The sequence below is a fragment of the Protomyctophum bolini genome (genome assembly GCF_963924005.1).
Source record: "Protomyctophum bolini genome assembly, chromosome: 15".
Lineage (NCBI taxonomy): Eukaryota > Metazoa > Chordata > Actinopteri > Myctophiformes > Myctophidae > Protomyctophum > Protomyctophum bolini.
Genome location: NC_137876.1, coordinates 37410924 through 37430309, shown reverse-complemented (window position 1 = coordinate 37430309; position 19386 = coordinate 37410924). Strand labels below are relative to the sequence as shown.

Here is a 19386-nt window from a genome sequence, read left to right as displayed (position 1 = left end):
AACCCCAGTCCAATATTTACACAAGTACACTTTTCCTACACATCAGTTGCCATGTTAAGTGGTCAAATGTGTGCAGTTTCATAGCATATCAAGCAAGACTCATTAGAATTAATACAACACTTTAACCAATCTGTAAAATGACAGCCTCATCCTTAGATTAGGGGAAATGAGCCCATAGGCAACTAGGAGCTACTGTACCAGCATCTTGGCAAAATAGCTTTAGGAATCATTTCACAGACATGGGACGACTCCAAAGATAAAGACAAAATTACCCAAGTAGTATGACAAATTACTTTATTACAAAACACATTTAAAACCTCAACATAACAAAACACATTAAACACATTAGAACAACTTCAAACGGAACTCAGCGGCGGCGGGAGCCTGATGGTTTAGGCAGACGTGACACTCGCTCCTCCTCCACAGCAGCCTGCAGAGCCTCCACAGCAGCTACATGGTGACAGAGGAAAACACAATTATAAATCATAATCGTACCTTGATCAACTACAGCATCAAAAGTAGCAGATCTGCAAGCTCGAAACGCAGCACAGACGTGTTGCATGCCGATCTACTACTTTGCCATGTTTTTAAATTTTAATCTTGAAACCGTTGACACATTAGGGGTGCGTTCGGAAATAACGCACCGGAGTGCACTCGCCTATTAGTTTGCATTGCACAGTGCGCCATTTCTGAACGTGCCCCAGGTTTCCACCCGAACAGACACATGTCAGTTTGCTAAAAAATAAAGACTAAACACAAAAAGGTCAAGGCTGAAGGCACAGAAAAATTCAAAGACGAGAAACGATAGCATTCAGTTGATCTTCATGTTGATATGGTGTGATAAAGTTGCTACACCTTCAATCATGTTGTTGGGCAGAAACTAGACCAGTTTAAGACCTAAACTAAAGCCACTGAGTGTTGCGTTACACAAGGCCTTACTAAATGGCCAAACATGTTACCTTCAGGACAAGGTATAAAAAATAAAATAAACTGTTCCAAGGAGCCAATATAGGTCACAAGCTCTACTTTTATAAGACCAACTGACAAAAACAAGCTTATTTAAATGACACGATCACAATGCTATACATACTTTTCTACTTTTGCATGTTCTATGACCAGGCATCAATTCCCCCTCCACCCCAATAAAATAATAATTGATTTATTTGCATTGCAAAATGATTTGATACAAAGTTAAACGATATTTACAATCACATTTGTTGATTGAGAGAATTCTTCAGTGTAAATACCATTTTCTAATTTTACAGAGTCAATTCTATACACGGTACAGAGTAGATTCTATACACAGTAAATACTAAGTGGTAAGTGGAAGAAATGATCTGGAGAATAGTTAACATCATCGAGTTTGCGGTGTACCAATTTCCAGTCGCACTCCGAGTGGACAGAAACTCAAGGTCCAGGGACCCTCAGGGTTTCTAGAAAGGTTCCAAACAGGTCCAGAACCAACTCTGTTAAGTGTACAAATGGGGACCACAGGTGTAGTTTCATGACATAAATGTCTACCTGTCCGCATAGCGCAGCGTATTCATGGTGTAGTCACATGAAGCCACACCTGGAGCGCACAGTGCGATCTGGCGAGAAGGAGGAAAGGTGCATGTACGTTAATATTCATGGTTAACCAACTGAGCACCAGTCATTTGCATGGTTTTAAAGCATTTTTCATCCGTCAGGTCTTTTTACTCTTCTCCAATCTGTTGGCAGCAAAAATACTCAAATACCAGTGTATATGTAATTTTGTAGGCACTTCCAAGTAGAGAAGTCCTAGGCCAACAGAATTGCTAGCCTATGGTGCTTTATAGAGCCTATACAAAACTTCTAGTCAGGAGACCGGAGTAATTTCTAGCATACATTTTATTGCCGATACTAATCGACAGTCATTTGCAAAAACAAAGTGGCTCAGATTCCTTTTTGTCTGCGTATAATACAAACTAGAATTTCGCCCCCCTTCGGGGGGCTCAATCCTAGTGTCGTTGCAGCGCAATATGGGAAGAAGGAAATTGCGGGAATTGACAGACTCCACTTCATGTTTCAGCTGTGGTTTTAAACTCAGTAGTGTGCCCTGCACACAGCGCACACTCGCAATTGCAGCTGGAGGGCGACGCGACACACACACACACACACACACACACACACACACACACACACACACACACACACACACACACACACACACACACACACACACACACACACACACACACACACACACACACACACAGAGCGATGTGTGGATAAATCACTGAGATTTGGGAAATGTGTTCAGAAGTACAACGATTAAGCACGCACAGGCAAATGTCAGAAGCATCTGTTTCGGTTTCCAAACAGGAAGTTGTAAATGTGCTTATTAGACGGAGGCAGCGTGATGCTGGCATCTATTGTGATGCCAGCATCACCACATTTCACATAGAAATATAAGCACCCATTTACTCGCTTAGCGGAGACTGTGGGGTGGTAGAGGACATCTCCCCGGACGCGTGGGTATGTCCAGATAGTTGCCTCGCGGAGGCCTCTTTGTCCAGTGTCCATTCTGGGTCTGGAAACGGCACTTTTTTGAGTGTTGACCCCAATAGAAGGTCTGCTGCTCTGAATTTTACACCTCTCCCGCTTAGCGGAGACTGTGGGGTGGTAGAGGACATCTCCCCGGACGCGTGGGTATGTCCAGATAGTTGCCTCGCGGAGCCGTCTTTTGTCCAGTGTCCAGTCTGGGTCCGGAAACGGTAATTTATTTTGCATTGACCCCAGTAGAAGCTCTGCTGCTCTGAATTTTACACCTCTCTCGCTTAGCGGAGACTGTGGGGTGGTAGAGGACATCTCCCCGGACGCGTGGGTATGTCCAGATAGTTGCCTCGCGGAGGCCTCTTTGTCCAGTGTCCATTCTGGGTCTGGAAACGGCACTTTTTTGAGTGTTGACCCCAATAGAAGGTCTGCTGCTCTGAATTTTACACCTCTCCCGCTTAGCGGAGACTGTGGGGTGGTAGAGGACATCTCCCCGGACGCGTGGGTATGTCCAGATAGTTGCCTCGCGGAGGCCTCTTTGTCCAGTGTCCATTCTGGGTCCGGAAACGGTACATTTTTTTGCATTGACCCCAGTAGAAGCTCTGCTGCTGTGAATTTTACACCTCTCCCGCTTAGCGGAGACTGTGGGGTGGTAGAGGACATCTTCCCAAACGCGTGGGTATGTCCAGATAGTTGCCTGGCGGAGCCGTCTTTTGTCCAGTGTCCACTTTATAAAGTCCATGCACTCCAGTGAATAGCATTTATCCATTTAGATAACTTTTTTATGTTATTTAATTACTTATTTTTACACAGAAACATAATGTGTGTCTTTACAATAACTGTAATGTAATAATAATACTAATAATGTAATGTAAAAATTATTTAATTAACGAATTAAATAATCTTATTTTATTCTGAAAGCAACCGGATGTCTTAAATCTGCTAGCTGTCAGACCGGAAGTTCTAAATTTGCTCATAAGACGGAGCCTTAGACGGAGCCAACTCGCAGGCAGTGCGAGAGGCTGGTTACAGGATTCTATAGGTCAGCCGTTTTGGTGTGACACACACGGCTTCCACATTTAGCTTCATACTGGGTGAAAGTGTCCTTCCAAAAATTATTATTTCGCTCGAAATTCTTATTCACAATGACATCGAGTTGAGGTGTTTGTGTTTTAGGGTAATTGTTGCATAAGCGCTATTTCGCACTATTTCTCCCTCCCCTCCCCTGTGTCTGAAGCAGCTAGCATGGAAGCTATATGGATTATGGAAGCTTTCCCTCCGATTGCACACAACCATGCCGTTATCCACGCGTCCATCCGATTGCTTTTAATGTAAATGTCCCATCCACTGAGCAATAGCGATATAAGCGCCTTATTCATTCATTCGATTCATTTGGGTGTGGGGCTGTGCAGTGCTGTGGGCAGCCTTTCTGACGGAGGCTCGGAGCTGCTGCTGCTGACGCTGTTCGAGTCGCATGGAGCAGTATAGAGTAGGCGTGGCGCAGCATTAGAAGGGCGCAGCAAATGCACGACATTGAGGGGTAGAAACCATCCCGGTCGCGTGGTTCATCTAACGCGTGTGTCACTGTGAAGGACTGGCCCCAATAAGTGAACGTAGTTGGCGTAGTAGACGCCAACATGACGATTCTGACGTAGGCTGGTGATGTTGAGCAACAATGGCGTGGTTGACAAAAGTAATATTTATTCAGTAATTAAGACATTTCTTTCAATGAAATGTAGCCTATATGTATTCTGGGAGTGTGCCGAATTTATTTTGCATATAGAGATGTGTGGTGAAAGTGTGGTTGGGTCGGAGAAAGCTGTTGGATAAACGGCCATGTGCTTATGTACCCCTGTCTATTAGGGTAGCAGGATTATTATGATTATTATTATTAGTATTGTTATTGTGATTATTACATGGATTATTGTTGTGATGTGAGCTTGTGGCTGACTCACTATCTAGAAAATAAAAACATGGCACTTCATTTAAAATAGGTTACAGACCCCTGTTATATGCGCTTGTTTTGGGATTCTTTTTAAAGACCTATTTACTTGTTTCTATGAGACATGGCAACGCCAACAGCGCAGCGAAAGGCATCCACGTCTTTCTCTTGTGAAATGCTGAGATTAGAAACGACCATAATTATTTCATTTCTCAACCTTAAAAAAAAAATAAAGACATCTCCATAATCCTTGGGAAGTGTGTGTAGCAAAAGTAGTCGGCATTGTCATGGTTGAAAGTATTCATGCAACACTGACGCTGTAAGCTGTGTGATGCTAACGCGCTAACACCGTTAGCATGGTCTGTGTTGGTCAAAGGAAAAAGGATAGATATGAAACTACTGGCCAAAGTGTCATACAAAACACAACACCTAAAATCGGAATGTGATGGTGACCTATTGAGCACAAACAGACAATCATGATTTGCTTGCTGGACCTATAATTAATTTATGTGCATTACATTTCCACCTCGCACATATAAATGAAAAGCAAGATGGATGCTAACGCGCTAACACCGTTAGCATGTTCTGTGTTGGTCGGAAAAAGGATAGATATGAAACTACTGGCCCAAATAAATGTCATAGAAAACACAACACCTAAAATCGGAATGTGATGGTGACCTATTGAGCACAAACAGACAATCATGATTTGCTTGCTGGACCTATAATTAATTTATGTGCATTACATTTCAACCTCGCACATATAAATCAAGCCACAGTGCAGTCAGAGAGTAGTTCACAGGTCACACACAGGAGCAGTGAAAGGGGGAGGGGCCTTCGGATGGCAGTGTAGAGTAGGCACGACATTGAGGGGTAGAAACCATCCCGGTCGCGTGGTTGATCTAACGCGTGTGTCACTGTGAAGGACTGCCCCCATTAAGTGAACGTAGTTGGCGTAGTAGACGCCAACATGACGATTCTGACGTAGGCTGTTGAGGTTGAGCAAGAATAGCGTGTTTCAGAAAAGTAATATTTAAACAGTAAAGAAGACATTTTTGGCGAATGCAATGTAGTCTATGTCTTTTGTGGGAGTGTGCAGGTTTTATTTTGCATAGAGAGATGTGTGGTGGAAGTGTGGCTTGGTCGGAGATAGAGCACGAATGAACGGCCAGGTGCTCATGTACCCCTGTCTATTAGGGTAGCAGGATAAGTCTGTTTTTGCAAATGGATTTCCAATTTCTATAAATAACAAAGTAGGAACTAACAAAGTGACAGATAATTTTTTTCCGAGTAAACTGCAGTATGAGAAATGGTGCATCAGTCATGACTTTTGCAAAATTATTTCTTTAACACGTCACATGTTGTAGTCGTGCATGTTATTACTGAAGGAAGGTTGCCTTTTGATTGACTGACATGCACCTAAATATTTAGAACTCATTGCTTTTATTTAATTGATTTATTCCGAAACACACTGGATGCCAGTAGGCATTTTAATGGTTCCATGTTTGTATACATACCATGCAGGTCCTGGACTTCTCACCGATGAAGGAGTCTCTGAGTACCTTAGTCAAGGTGCTCAGTCTGAACGGCACATGGTCCCCGTTCCTCCCCAAGGAGCAAATGCATTCCTGTGGGAGTGAGAGAAACACTTTATTCATTAAAAGCCCAGACTACAAATTACTGGAGAAACATTTTGAAGTGCATTTTAGAATTCAGTCCATTTTGCAGCTCATGGATTTGTGTAATATCCAATCACTGCCTCTAGATGTCACTAAAGGACCTCTGAGATGTCAGCTTTAACTCAGCATCTAAAACAGTAAGGTGGCAAGAAAGAACTTCTGGGAACTCAGAGAGCAAGTCATGTACTGTACTTTCCAAGTGCATTTTTGATGCCATACCTTCGTACCGAAGTAAAATAGGGTTGGCTAGTTAGGTTATAAATAACATTCATGTTAACTAAAGCAGATTAATAGAGTAGTAAAATAATAATAAGTAAAATATTCATATCATTTCCAAAACCGTCACTTCTCAGTCAGCATTCAAACTCTGTAACAAAGCAGCAGATCTACACACTCGCAATGTGGTTTAGATGCTTGTGTGATGTTGTAGTCGAGCGTTTAAATAAAATGTTAAAATATAGAGATAAGGTTTCTGCCCTTTCCTTCCCCACTGCAACTTCAGAGACAGTGTGCAGCCAGTCTTAATACCATAGACATAAAAGGTAGACGCCCTTTCTGGCTCTGGAGCGCATGTGCTCAAGGGAGGGCAAAACTTTCCCAAGATTCCTTGCGAAGCATGAGCATGCGTCACAGAGCGCATGTTCGGGTCTGATAAGGCCAGGAAAAAATGCGCTGTGATTGGCTAGAATGTGTGGTAGTGTGACGCAACGTGCCTTCCACACTACCATGTACTTCCTGCCCCAGTGTAAATTCTTCCGCCCCTCCAACGAACTGCAGCGGCCAATGAGGCCGCTGCAGTTCGTTTTATATCTATGGTTAATAGTACCTTCAGGGCCAGCAGGCTGCGGTTGATCTCATTGGTTTCCACCATTGTGGCACGGTCGTTGCTGCTGACGTCCGAGCCGCGCTCGTTCCCAGCCAGGTCGATCAGAGAGAACTTTCCGTGCAAGGTCCTGGCGCGGTCGTTGCATCGCAGGACAATCTGGAGGATGGCGTGGGAGCGGGACGAGTTGGCATTCGCAGACGTCTGGCCAGACGTCCTATAGGAGTGACAGAAGAGAACAGTCAGTAGAACAGAGAGTGTGTCGGCTTAGCTTTTAACCATTATTTTTGTAACTTTAGAGGTTGAGAAATGGCTATTTTGGAGAAGAAAAATAATAATAATCGGGAAAATGTGCTAATATTCTGGGGGGGAAAAGAATAATCACAGTGAATATTGTTAACTCAAATATTTGCTTCTGGGGTGACTGAACATATTTTCAGATGGGGGTCTGCAGATAATTCTGTTGGTCCTTGACATGAAAAGGTTTGAGCATCAGTGCACCACCTATCCGGTCAGGATTTGAAAGACATTTTGTAGAATCTGGTCTCAGGTCTTCATGGGTTAAAAATGGAAGTAGATTGGCTTGTAGATCTGCCATTTTTGAAAACGAAGACTTCACAAACATGGGTGACATTGTTCAGCATTAATATACTGTACCTGCAAGCACTGCCAACTTCTATGATCTTGATGACGTCCACCGCTGCAGAGACACCCACTTCCTGCAGGCCGACCACCTGAACCTGCTGCCGATCATCCTCCAGAACACGCAGTGGGGTCTTGTCGTTCAATAAATCATAGACCTGAAATGACAAAACACTTTGTCATGTTGTTGGTTCATTTGGTCCACACAGCCCACCAATGGCCTTGTTGAATGCTTTATTCCGATTGGTCAATCGGTGAATTCAGCGGTCTGTTATTTCTGATAACATACTCTAATACAGACCGATGCCTAATCAAACCCTCGGAGCACCAGCTGCGCCCTGCTGATTTACTGCCGTTTCCAACATGACAGCCATGTAAATGCACACAATGTCATTTGCAGCTAAACATTGCTCTCAAAAATGTCTGAAAATATTCGAGCGAGAAATAGACAAAGCAGTAGCGAAAATATATTGCATTTGATCAACTCACTTCCTCATTTTCCGATAGGGCTCCAGCCCTGCAGCTGGGCAGGGAGTTCCAGCCAGATATTAACGCTTAGCCACTTCAATCTGCTATGTCATTATAGACACTATAAGTGTTTTTAATACAACTTTTCTAAAAACAGATAACTGTAAAAGCCAAGGGGTATCGACTATTTTCCCCCCTCCACACAAGTCCATAATGATGTAGGACTTCAGGACCATTCCAGCCATGTTCCATCCCTCTTTATAATTAGGGGTGCACGATTATGAAAGATATGATCCAATCTTGATTTGCAGAGTCATATCTGCCGATATTATCCAGAGGAACACAATGGAAACAAACCTAGGCCCTAGGGGCTTGGCCCAAAGACTATCTGTTTTCACAACTGAATGAATTTTTACTTGGATTTTACATCAAATTTGGTTAGGCTTTTGTTCTAGACTAGAGATACTAGAAATCAGATACGAAGATTAGGTTGAAAATGTAAGTGATCGCTACACATTTGGGTACAACAGCACATGTTTATTAGATTCATAGTTTTCATACCTTGCCATTGTAGATCTCAAAGAAGGAGACGTTTGGACAGAGAGCCAAGTGGGCATACCTCCGGCTGGTAATTAGGCTGAACACATCGTGGGCTGTGTAAGGGACAAAAAAAATGTGCAAGTTGACCCATTTCTGCCCCATATAGCAGATCTATAAGCTCACAGCGCAATGTGAACGGTCAGCGATCTTCAGCTAAAATAATCAGATTTTCAGTGAAGCTAGGGAACCCCGTAATATACAGGATTAAGTGGTTTAACTAGCCTAGTGGGGGTCACATGAATGAAAGCAATAATAAAATCTAATTACTGAAAGATGTTGCTAGGTCCAAGTCCTAGTGTGATTGGTTTGTGAATTAGCAGTTTCATAAACAATTAGCATAATTATGTTTTGTTAGCCTGCCATAGCCAACCAGTTTAAGAAATCGAAGATTGAGGCTTTAACCTTTGCTTACATATCTGAGCTCAATAGAATTTTCTGGAACATTGACGTTGCATTTATTGCAAGTTTTAATCCAAAATAATTAACCAGCAATGAGCCATCTACAAGCATACAATGTGTGGTGCCGCAATGCATTTTATGCTTGACGGAGACCTTTAATCCATGAGGTAGCCATTTTTAAGACATAGTTTTTGGTATGGAAATTGTATGAGTATGGCTTACCTGCCAAGGCATAGATGCCTTTAGTGCTGTTCTGGCGCTTCCCAGAGAAGTCACCTCCCATGGTCTGAAAATAAGTAAAGTGACATACCATAAGCACATGGTACATTTTAACTACTGCATTAGTAGGCTCAAAGATTCAACCCACAGTGCATCAAATGTGGATCATGTGTTCTCCGGCACTATGAACAGACACACTTACATGGGTCTTTCCACTGCCCGTTTGTCCATACGCAAAGCAAGTTGCCATGGCACCATCAAAGATCGACTGGACCAGGGGTTTGGCTGTGAACCTATGGGGGGGGGGGGGGGGGAATAATTAATCCGGTCCTTTTAACCACTTCTGCTGAATGTTGGCCCAGAACAGGGATGCCATGTTTCCAGTGGTTAATTGCAATCTAAAAACCAATGACGTGTAGGGAAATGGGTCCCACAAAGTCACAATACCTGAGCATAGAGATGGGAACTGCTAACTGCTAAGATCTAAAGGCCTCGTCTGGTGTTCTAAACAGTGGCATTTCAAACTGAGAGGTAATTCAGACCAATGAAAGTTATCTGCAACATTCTGCTCAAAAACATATGCCGTCATATGGAGCATGAGTTGGTCTTTTGTTTAAAAATAAATAATTTGGGCTGTATAGCACGTTGGGGTTTGAGAAGCACTGGAGTAAAGAAATAGGCTTACCTGTAGACCATGTCATTGGTGGCGTTCTCATCGAAGGAGTAATCAAAGTGAAACTCCTGATTCTCCAGGTACTTTGTGAGGTCCACCTTGGTCTTGGGTTCGTGGACCAGCACAGTTCCATTGCCGGGCACAGACACTACATCAATCTCCCTTCGAGCCAGTTCTGGGAACATGACAGATCAGGGAAAATAAATAAAGCTGTCTACTAAATGTAATTCCATGTAAAACTGATTACAGGTTTCGATAACATGTTTCTTCTTTAAACATTGTTGAATGGCCCGCTTACCTTTATTGTTAAACGGCCGCTTGCGGATGCACACGCATAACTTTTGATCTTCCACCTGTACAAAGAAATTAAGATCAGAATTGAGAAACTGAGATCAGCGATAAGCCATCAAAGATGTGCCAAGCTGACATACTAGGTCGTACTGTAGGTAGGGCTACAAAATATGGAAAATAATCCATTACAATTCAGGTTATGTTTTTTTCTTCTTTTAGACCCAGTCACGCAGTCGCACACCTGGGTTCCATGTGAGCAGCAAACCGGACCATATCATCACAATATTCAATACAGTTAATGCACGCTTCCCAATATCTTGCAGCCCTAATAAGTACAGCTCCCATTAGTGATTCTGGGTGAATGCTACAATCACCCATATACACGTTACAAAATAATAAAGTTAACATCTTACTTCATCCATAGGTTGGGGAGGGTTCATGTCCAGGGTCTCTCTGAACTCCTGGATCATGTCATAAAACTTCTGGTGGGGCCGGGACTGGGAGACCTCTCCAAACTGCAGGAAACAAATGGGAATTAAACCAAAGGACAAATGGAGTCTACCAGCACGCCTCAGCCTAAATCTGCCAGTCCAGTGAGTGACAATAGCAGGGACAACAGTTGCAGAAGGCATAGACACTGGACCAGCTACTTTCACCTGCAACTACTGTGGTTAAATAAAAATATACAAAACAGTTGACTGCAACCATGTCTACATAATATACAAACCAACTTCCATAATCGTTTGCCTTTGCATACGCCTGTAAGGCCATTATGGCTAGGGCAAGTGCATGAACATAGTTGACGTAATTGTTTATTTTGCTACTGAATGGCTGGACAATGGAAATTAAGAGTTTACAATACATAGTACGCAGTCGCACAGTACACACATTTATTTATGATGTATCTATCTTCTCTATTATTAAGGTTATTGTAGTGGTCAATTTGAATTGGGGTGGGGAGGGGGTCATGAGACATGCCGAAGCATTTCCGGGGGTCCCCGGGACAAAACGTTGAGAACCCCTGCCTTAGACGATTAACTGGATTCCCTTGACACAATTACTAGGCAATTTGTCTCACCTTCCCCCTCTTCATTGGAGCATCAGGGGGCTTCGCAACACCAGACATCCTTTTATTGGGCTTGATTTTATCCTTTGGAGCCATGGATGGTCTTGGGCCTGTATACAGAATATGCAACATTACGGTCAGTAAAAGAAAACAAAAAACAAGTCTAGTCCTTTGCTAAGAAACATTTTCTTGTAACACATGGTTCATTGTCAGTTGTAGTTCAGCTAGTTGACAGAATATGATTCCACCCCCCAATCCTGACCTTTGACCATGTTGTTTACAATGTCCTGGGCTTCTTCGTTCTCCTTCTTCTCCTTCCTCACCTTTTTGGTGGCCACTAAGGAGAGAGAGATAAGAGTTAGTTATAAATATACAGATGCATGCATGTTAGTCTTATGTAGCCAGATCAGGGGGTGAAGTGAATACCAACCAGTTCCAGTTGAGGGGAGGGCAGAGTTTAGAGGAGTTGGCTCTACGAATGTCGGTGGAGCCACAAACATGCACATTTGCCTTGTCCTGGAAGCCCTGGAAACTAAAGAAGTGAAATGTAAGTCAAACAGCAACCCGAGTTGTGATAGCAATGATTGAACTTTACTTTTACACAATGTGGAAAAGGAGATTATTTCAAAGTAAACTAAAGCATGCACTTGGGGAGAGAAACAAAGACTTGGGGTTTCTGAGCCACACAGCAAAAGCAGTTTGCAAAAGACAACTGCAAAGGTGCTGGAACGGCAGTCTACAGCAAGTGTCATCAGAATTTCAGAGCTCCATCACAGATTTAACAGTCTGGTTAAATCGGCAGGGCTGCCCTTAAAGCCTGACATGCACCCCCACCGAAAAGTGAAAGGCTAAGCTCAGCAGGTATTAAAAGACTGAAACAAAAAGCACATTAAATCCCATTTGGTGATCATTACGTTATCAATTGAAGACAGTCATTGCATAGTCAGATGTGATAAGAAATTAACACATCTAAATATAATAATAGCTTATGGCCAACTCTGGCACATTTAAATTTGCATGTCAATGAATGTGCATTGTCCGTGTTAAATAAATAAAAAAATATACACATGTCCCATGTGATGGTGATGGTACTGTACAATACACTCCTTTCCTGATAGGCTTGCATAAAACCATTGAATTAGGATTTCATTTCACCATAACCTGTAACGATTCAACTGAGATATGACAGATTTTAGCAGACCTACAAGCTCGTAGCAGCTTGTAGCTTGTAGATTTTTCAATAGCTAAAGCATAACGTAATGCCAACACCAAAAGGGGTTCCCGCCCAAAATGGGTAAATATGTGATTGTCAGCTTTACAAAGAAACATGTATAGCATGCCAACCTGTCTGTTCAGCCACAACGGCTGCTGGAAAAGAGGCTTTTGTTTTTTTAAATAAATAAATTGTAGGGAGAAAACAGTCAATATATACAAATGCCAAAATGGATGTGAAGCAGAGGTGTAGTGAGCATACCAGTTGGAGGAGCAGGAATCCTGGGCGAGCGGCTAAGGTATTTCTGCAAAGGGAAAGAAAAGACAGGTGTTCAGTTATCATGACACTATGAGCTCATGCAACAAGCCATATCACTCATGGACAACTTAATCCATATACCGGTAGTGGTCCTCATTAGTGCTCATGATAAGTACCCATTTGTTTCTACTTCGTGTTTCATAGCAGAGATTTAACAGACCACCATTAGGCAGTTTTATTTTCCCCCAGCAAACAATTTCAATGTTTTAGATTAAGTACAATGGATTCCATTACAGCATGCCAACTTTCCAGTAATATTAACTAGAAAGCATGAGTTTATTAGATTAATCATCGATTATGTCTCTGGTAAGCAGGTTTTTGAGGTGTCTAGTCCTCCGAGCCACAGTAGACAAAATGATGAAAATGAGTGAAGACCAATTATATGAAGCACACACACCTATGAATGCAGTTTCAGGGGGGGGGGGGAGGGTACATATCTGCACAAACAAGGCTAGGGACATCTCCAGTGCAGGCCACCAATCAGTTTCACGTTACGGGAAAAGCCAAAATTGTCAATATATTGATTGCATGGAAACCTTGTTCACTTGCCTCGTCTTTGGACGGAGTCTCTTTCACAAACAAAGAGGGGAAGCGAAGCAGGAGCTCCTTGTTGCGGGCGCACAGGTCTTCAAAATCCACCTGTACACCACAGATGAACATGGGTAGAGGTTAGGCAGGGTTTCTGTGAAACATTTGTCAACCAAGGGTGAATAATGGCCGACTTAACAAATCCATAAACACTTAAACACCAAGAGAAAAAAACATGGTTAATGTTGGACAGGCAGTATAGTTCTTAAACCATTAAGACCAGGAAAAGCTATACGATTGTAGTTATACCCATTTCTTTTAACAATCCTGTTGCTATACAGAAACATCTAAATGACAATGATGCTTTCCCTGTTTTAATATTTTGGAATTTTCCAAAAAAAGTTAGGATTTAGAAGGAGTTTTTCAAATTGGTCTCAGGTCTAAATTAGTCGTTATAGTGGACATGATGGGCTATAAGGTTGCCATATGAATTACATCTGGCTTTGTCACTTGCCTCCTTCCTTTTGGGTGCATTACTCTCCATCCACTCAACCACAACCGTGCCTTTGGCTTCATCCACAGACTTCACCACTGAAGAATGAACCCGGCCTGGTTGCATATAGATTCATGAAATGGGTATGATGAACATGCATTTCATACAGTGGAGTTAAAAATTCCAGAGATGGTCAACTGGATGATTCACTCACTAAGACATAGGGTTATCATGGCAAAGATATTACAGTAGACTCAAACTCAGGAATATGTTCTTTAAAATACCATGTAATTTTCAATCATTGTGGGCCATGTCTTCAGTAGCTTTTTTCCTGGCTTATGCAAGTCTATCACATACCCAAAGCCTATAATAAACTCATACAAATCATGCTTCAGGTGTGAGACGTACTTGGGAAAGGGCTGAATACTAGCCGCTACCGAGGAAGGCATAGCCTATAGCTGAACAATTTGCTGAGTGCACAGTTGACGATAAAGTACATTTTAAAATAAATGACATGGACTGACCATTGCTCCTGCTTATGTTCACAGTCACGCCGAGCAGAGGTGTAGTGAGCATACCAGTTGGAGGAGCAGGAATCCTGGACGAGCGGCTAAGGTATTTCTGCAAAGGGAAAGAAAAGACAGGTGTTCAGTTATCATGACACTATGAGCTCATGCAACAAGCCATATCACTCATGGACAACTTAATCCATATACCGGTAGTGGTCCTCATTAGTGCTCATGATAAGTACCCATTTGTTTCTACTTCGTGTTTCATAGCAGAGATTTAACAGACCACCATTAGGCAGTTTTATTTTCCCCCAGCAAACAATTTCAATGTTTTAGATTAAGTACAATGGATTCCATTACAGCATGCCAACTTTCCAGTAATATTAACTAGAAAGCATGAGTTTATTAGATTAATCATCGATTATGTCTCTGGTAAGCAGGTTTTTGAGGTGTCTAGTAAGGATGTGACGGTTTGAAAATTACAAAACCGGGTCGATATTCAATAAAAAATCGACCGAAACGGTTATACCGACTTTGGCCACTGGAGGGCCAAAGTCACTTGAGTCATTAGTTTTTTTCCATAGCGTGTAAAGACCATAATTTGGACAAAGTGACAGATTTAACACATTTGTCTTTATTTCTCAATGCTCACACAAATGGAAACAAGCCATAGTGTTTTATTGCCTACTTTTTGGGGTTTTTTTTGGTAAGCTAAGCATTGTATTTGTATTAAACAATTAACCCATCGTGATTTGCACGCATCTGCACCAGGCCAGCTATATAGGGTCCATGATGAGCCTGAGTCCAAAACATATCGCTGTCGTGTCCAGTCCAAATGTGAGCAACTGTACCTACTGTTTAAAGCCACTGGCCGCTTGACTTTTCTCTGACGAGAAACCCCTCTCAGTCCCTGTCGCAGGGTAAACAAAACGTCATATAGCACATGGCTAATTGTACGCCAGGGAGGAGGAGGCGGCGGCGCGGCTGTAACTTTCTCCAGGCCAATAATGGATTTAATCATTCCAAATAAGTCTCTCCATTCATTGCTACGGTGACCGCGAGACATGCTCGTCTTGCTGTCACTCGCTTTTAGTTTTGACTAACGCAAGCGCAAAGCAAAGCTACTGCTGCGCTGTGCAGAAGAGACATTGAAGACAAATTGAAGTGAATGCGCTCAGATTTGCGACATTGAGGGGGCAGAAAAACTGTTCATGCAGCCTGGAGTTCAGAGGAGTGGGACTACCTGGAGTTTGAGAGTTGAGATTGTAGAGCTTGTAGATCTGTCTGTTTTTGCAGCGCCGGTGTCAGGGTAACACAATAAGAAATTACAGGCAGAGATGAAGTGAAGTTGAACAGCCAAGCAGCAGCAGCAAGCTACGCTAAGCACTCGTACTGTACCCTGGATAAGGTTTAGTCGTAGGCCTACTGTACCCTGGATAAGGCAACAACAAAATGAACATTTCCTTTGTCTGGAGCAAAAAAAACAGCAATGCTCGAAGGGGAAAGACAAGACATACATCTAGTGATAAGGCCGTAGTAAAAGTCGCATCCTTTTGCAAGAAACGGCATTTTTGCGATTTCAGGTTTCAGGCAATTTCAGTTTCTTTTATTTTCCTGTTGGGAAATGTAGGTGTCATAGCGGCACTAGTCTGCAGAAGGGATGAAAGGCAGTTAGCCTACTTGTTAAGAGTAGAGATTAAACTCAAATAAAAATGTAAGATAGTATGTTCTGCCATGGTCTAATGGTCTTAAAATAATCACACTAAGTTGGCACAACCAATCAGCTGGTCCCGAAAAGGTTTCCATCTGTCCCTATTACACTGTTCATGTATAGTTTGGCTGTGCTGATCATTGATTGAAATATGTATTAACAGTTTGCAGAATTACAGTACATTTCAAGCACAAACTCAATACAAATACTGTTAACTGTGAGTGGACGACCCAATTAAGCATTACACATGTTTACAAGAGGGTCCACCTTGTTCAATTCATCAAAACATTTAGAGACGTACAAAATATACACTTCTATATAGTTAAAGAACAGAACAGGAATTCATCATAAAGGAGGTAAAAAGGGAAAAGAAACATACAGTGAGGGGGAAAAAGGGGTGTCATGTCCATGTATAACCTATAACTATGACATCGATAGATTATTATGTACCAGTCATATTGACAAAGTAAGATAACCAGGATATAGCATTGCATAAGCAGTGGATGGGGTTCTCAAACTTTCCATAGCTGTAGCCACATCTGAACATGTTTGAGCCAGGCACTCTCATCTCATACAATATTTATGTGTTAAAAAAATGATTCAAAAAGGGATGGTAGGCTAAGAGCCTATAGTATTACCTACCAAGTGTGGTCTAAAAATACAATTTGCGTGTGAGAACAAGTGTGAACAACCTCTGAAACAGTTAATCTAAATCTACTGCAGGTCAAATGACAGTAAAACAACGAATAAGATTGAGAATGAAATTGAATATCGAGACTTTTATTTCTATCTGAGGCATAATGTTGGTGTGACATGTTCAGTATACACTATAACAGCAGTATCATAATAATGAAACATGTAGCGTCAGATGTAATGCAGCAAAAAATAAATCATTATCGTCTGAAAAAATGTAGATATATTGATCATAAAAGATTGGTGAAAAGAATAGGGTCTAACAGACTCCAACACAAAGTCACCACCATACCTTTCGGTTTTAATAATTTCTCTGAAATACGGCAAAAAAGAACAGGTCGTTTAAACAGTATACAAGTTTACTTGTAATTAAAAATGTGAAAAAAATCATCATACAATACTTTTACGTGGATGTGACAAGAGCTTAATGTAGACAGTATATATTACAGTATTTCTGGACTCCCTCTGTCCTTCCTCCTGTGCGCCTCCTGGAGTACAGGTTCATTTTTAATCTTCTTCCGGAATTTCTTCACGGCAGCCGCAGCTCTTTTTTTGTCTCTGAAATAAAAATAATTATAATATAAATCAATATTATGTCAACAGTCAATTCTACAGAAAATTATCATTAACGCAATATAGGTTCTCTTTACCGCACAATAATAATAATAAAACTTTATTTGTAAGGAACCGATAGAGAGAACCGAAATTGAATTATTGTAATTGGTACCCGGTACTCAAGCATGTTCGGTTCGGTACCGGATTGGTCCCGAGGTTCGTAGGGTCTGCCGGGTGTAGCGAAGAGGCGTCTTGTAGCTGCAGTACGGCCAATCCTTGATGGTCTAGTGGTTAGGAAGGGGGGGGGGGGGGGGGACCCAGGCCAGGCCTGGTTGGCTGACCAGAGGCCTGGCCCGTGTGGGTCCCCAGGGGGGGGGGGGGGGGGGGGGATGCCTGGGGAAGACAGAGTACACAAGTAAAGTTAAAATGATCTTTCTTTTATGATACCTAAAAGTATAAAGCATATACATTTTCCAATTTGATAATCCCCAATAAATATGGTTTTGTGAACATACTATTCTTCTAACACAATAGTTTAAAGCCTGTGACGTAAATCACCGTCAAGTTCAAGTGCGCGGTCATGTGCCCGAGACGGAGATTGATAATCTCCGTCAAATTAGTGCTATGAAAACTGACCCATCGTCAGCAAGCCTAGAGGCGCTTGAGAACCAATGGCAACCAATGGCATCTCTTATCCACTATGTGACAGGATCCAACCCTAACCCAGGGGCCAACAAGTTGCTGCCGCTTGAGTGCGCAGACGAAATAAGTCCCATCACCACCACCATTGCTGGTGTTGTGTTAGCTTAGCAGCTAAGCCTTAGCTTCTTGCAATGCTATAGCATTCTCACTGCGGTCTCACGGTGCGGGCACTGTGTGCTGCTGCTTGGGGACGAGAGGGGGTTTCTACATGCGGCTGCTATGACCAAATTGATTGTGTGCAACATGACAACTGTTTTAAAGTATTGTACAGTGACAACTATTGAAACTTTATTGTAAACAAACACTGCGTGCCGTGCGTGGTCCATCCAGCTCCACCCCCCAATAGCAACACAAACCTGGGCAGGCTGGCTTTCATAGTTGTCTGCAGCTTCGGCCAGGAGAAAGACGGACTTGGGCGGATCTGCGTTCTGTTGTATATTATACAAAGATTTAAGTTAAATCTTAGAGCAAACAGCAAAGAACCACCGAGAAAAAGCTAGACCGTGTCGGGTAAAAACATTTAACACCAACGGTGACCCACCTCCATTGTGTTAGTTTGCTCTCCTGTAGGCCTAGCTCAGCGTTGATGTTCTTCCTAACAGAGGAAGGCGATTGTTAACTCACTGCACAGTATACGGTACATCAGTAGGCTATTTAGAAACAAACTAACATTCATGTTTCAGGGCTAGTGTGAGACGTACTTGGGAAAGGGCTGAATACTAGCCGCTACCGAGGAAGGCATAGCCTATAGCTGAACAATTTGCTGAGTGCACAGTTGACGATAAAATACATTTTAAAATAAATGACATGGACTGACCATTGCTCCTGCTTATGTTCACAGTCACGCCGAGCAGACTCCCAACAATATGTGCGTCCATTTCGTCGTGGTAAGTAAGTTCTGCCTGCGCCGAAAACACTGTAAAGTAACAAACGGTCGTTAGCCGAACATGACTTTTTGCGTCATTAAACTTATAATGAACATTTTAGCCATTTATCATGGCCTTTATCCAGATCGACTGTCGGAATAAGCATGAACTCCTGCCAAAGTTCTCCACGTCGCAGTGGAGTGCCGAGAAAACAAAATCTAGTGGTGCCTCGAATAAACTAGACACCGCAGACAAAATATTGCATTTGTCTAAACAACTGCATGGCCATCTAAATAACATTAACATTTGGTCAAGAAAACAAGAACAGCATTGGATTACCGTACTTACCACTAATAGTATTTTTTTTTGCAACAAAAACACACCTGTTTGCCTGCGTTTCGTTTGAATCAAAGTAAGTATTAAACCGTTCTTCTTCGTTGGCATTTTATCAGAATTTGCAACACCAGATTGGTCGAATAACAGGA

At 42.2% G+C, this 19386-nt stretch overlaps 1 protein-coding gene and 1 long non-coding RNA gene across 3 annotated transcripts; both read right to left on the bottom strand.

The window, feature by feature from the left end:
- Window positions 1–392: 392 nt before the first annotated feature.
- On the bottom strand, window positions 393–17520 carry LOC308329851 (kinesin-like protein KIF2C; the record flags this gene model as incomplete). The annotated part of the gene is made up of 17 exons (XM_080784353.1): window positions 393–450; window positions 1522–1589; window positions 5971–6081; window positions 6959–7172; window positions 7613–7755; window positions 8627–8718; window positions 9287–9350; window positions 9486–9576; window positions 9969–10131; window positions 10255–10309; window positions 10661–10762; window positions 11326–11423; window positions 11576–11650; window positions 12788–12830; window positions 13394–13483; window positions 14412–14486; window positions 17506–17520. The coding sequence occupies 17 exons, from the start codon at window positions 17518–17520 to the stop codon at window positions 393–395; spliced, it is 1557 nt and encodes a 518-aa protein (XP_080640479.1).
- Window positions 17521–17705: 185 nt separating this feature from the next.
- LOC308329000 lies at window positions 17706–19341 on the bottom strand. Of its 2 annotated transcripts, XR_013965349.1 has the most exons (5): window positions 19250–19341; window positions 18853–18951; window positions 18577–18630; window positions 18392–18463; window positions 17706–17726 (listed from the first exon to the last, which is right to left on the bottom strand). It is a non-coding gene; the product is annotated as an uncharacterized lncRNA (long non-coding RNA). The 2 variants fall into 2 exon arrangements; XR_013965350.1 differs by lacking the exon at window positions 17706–17726 and having other exon boundaries at window positions 18224–18463.
- Window positions 19342–19386: the final 45 nt, after the last annotated feature.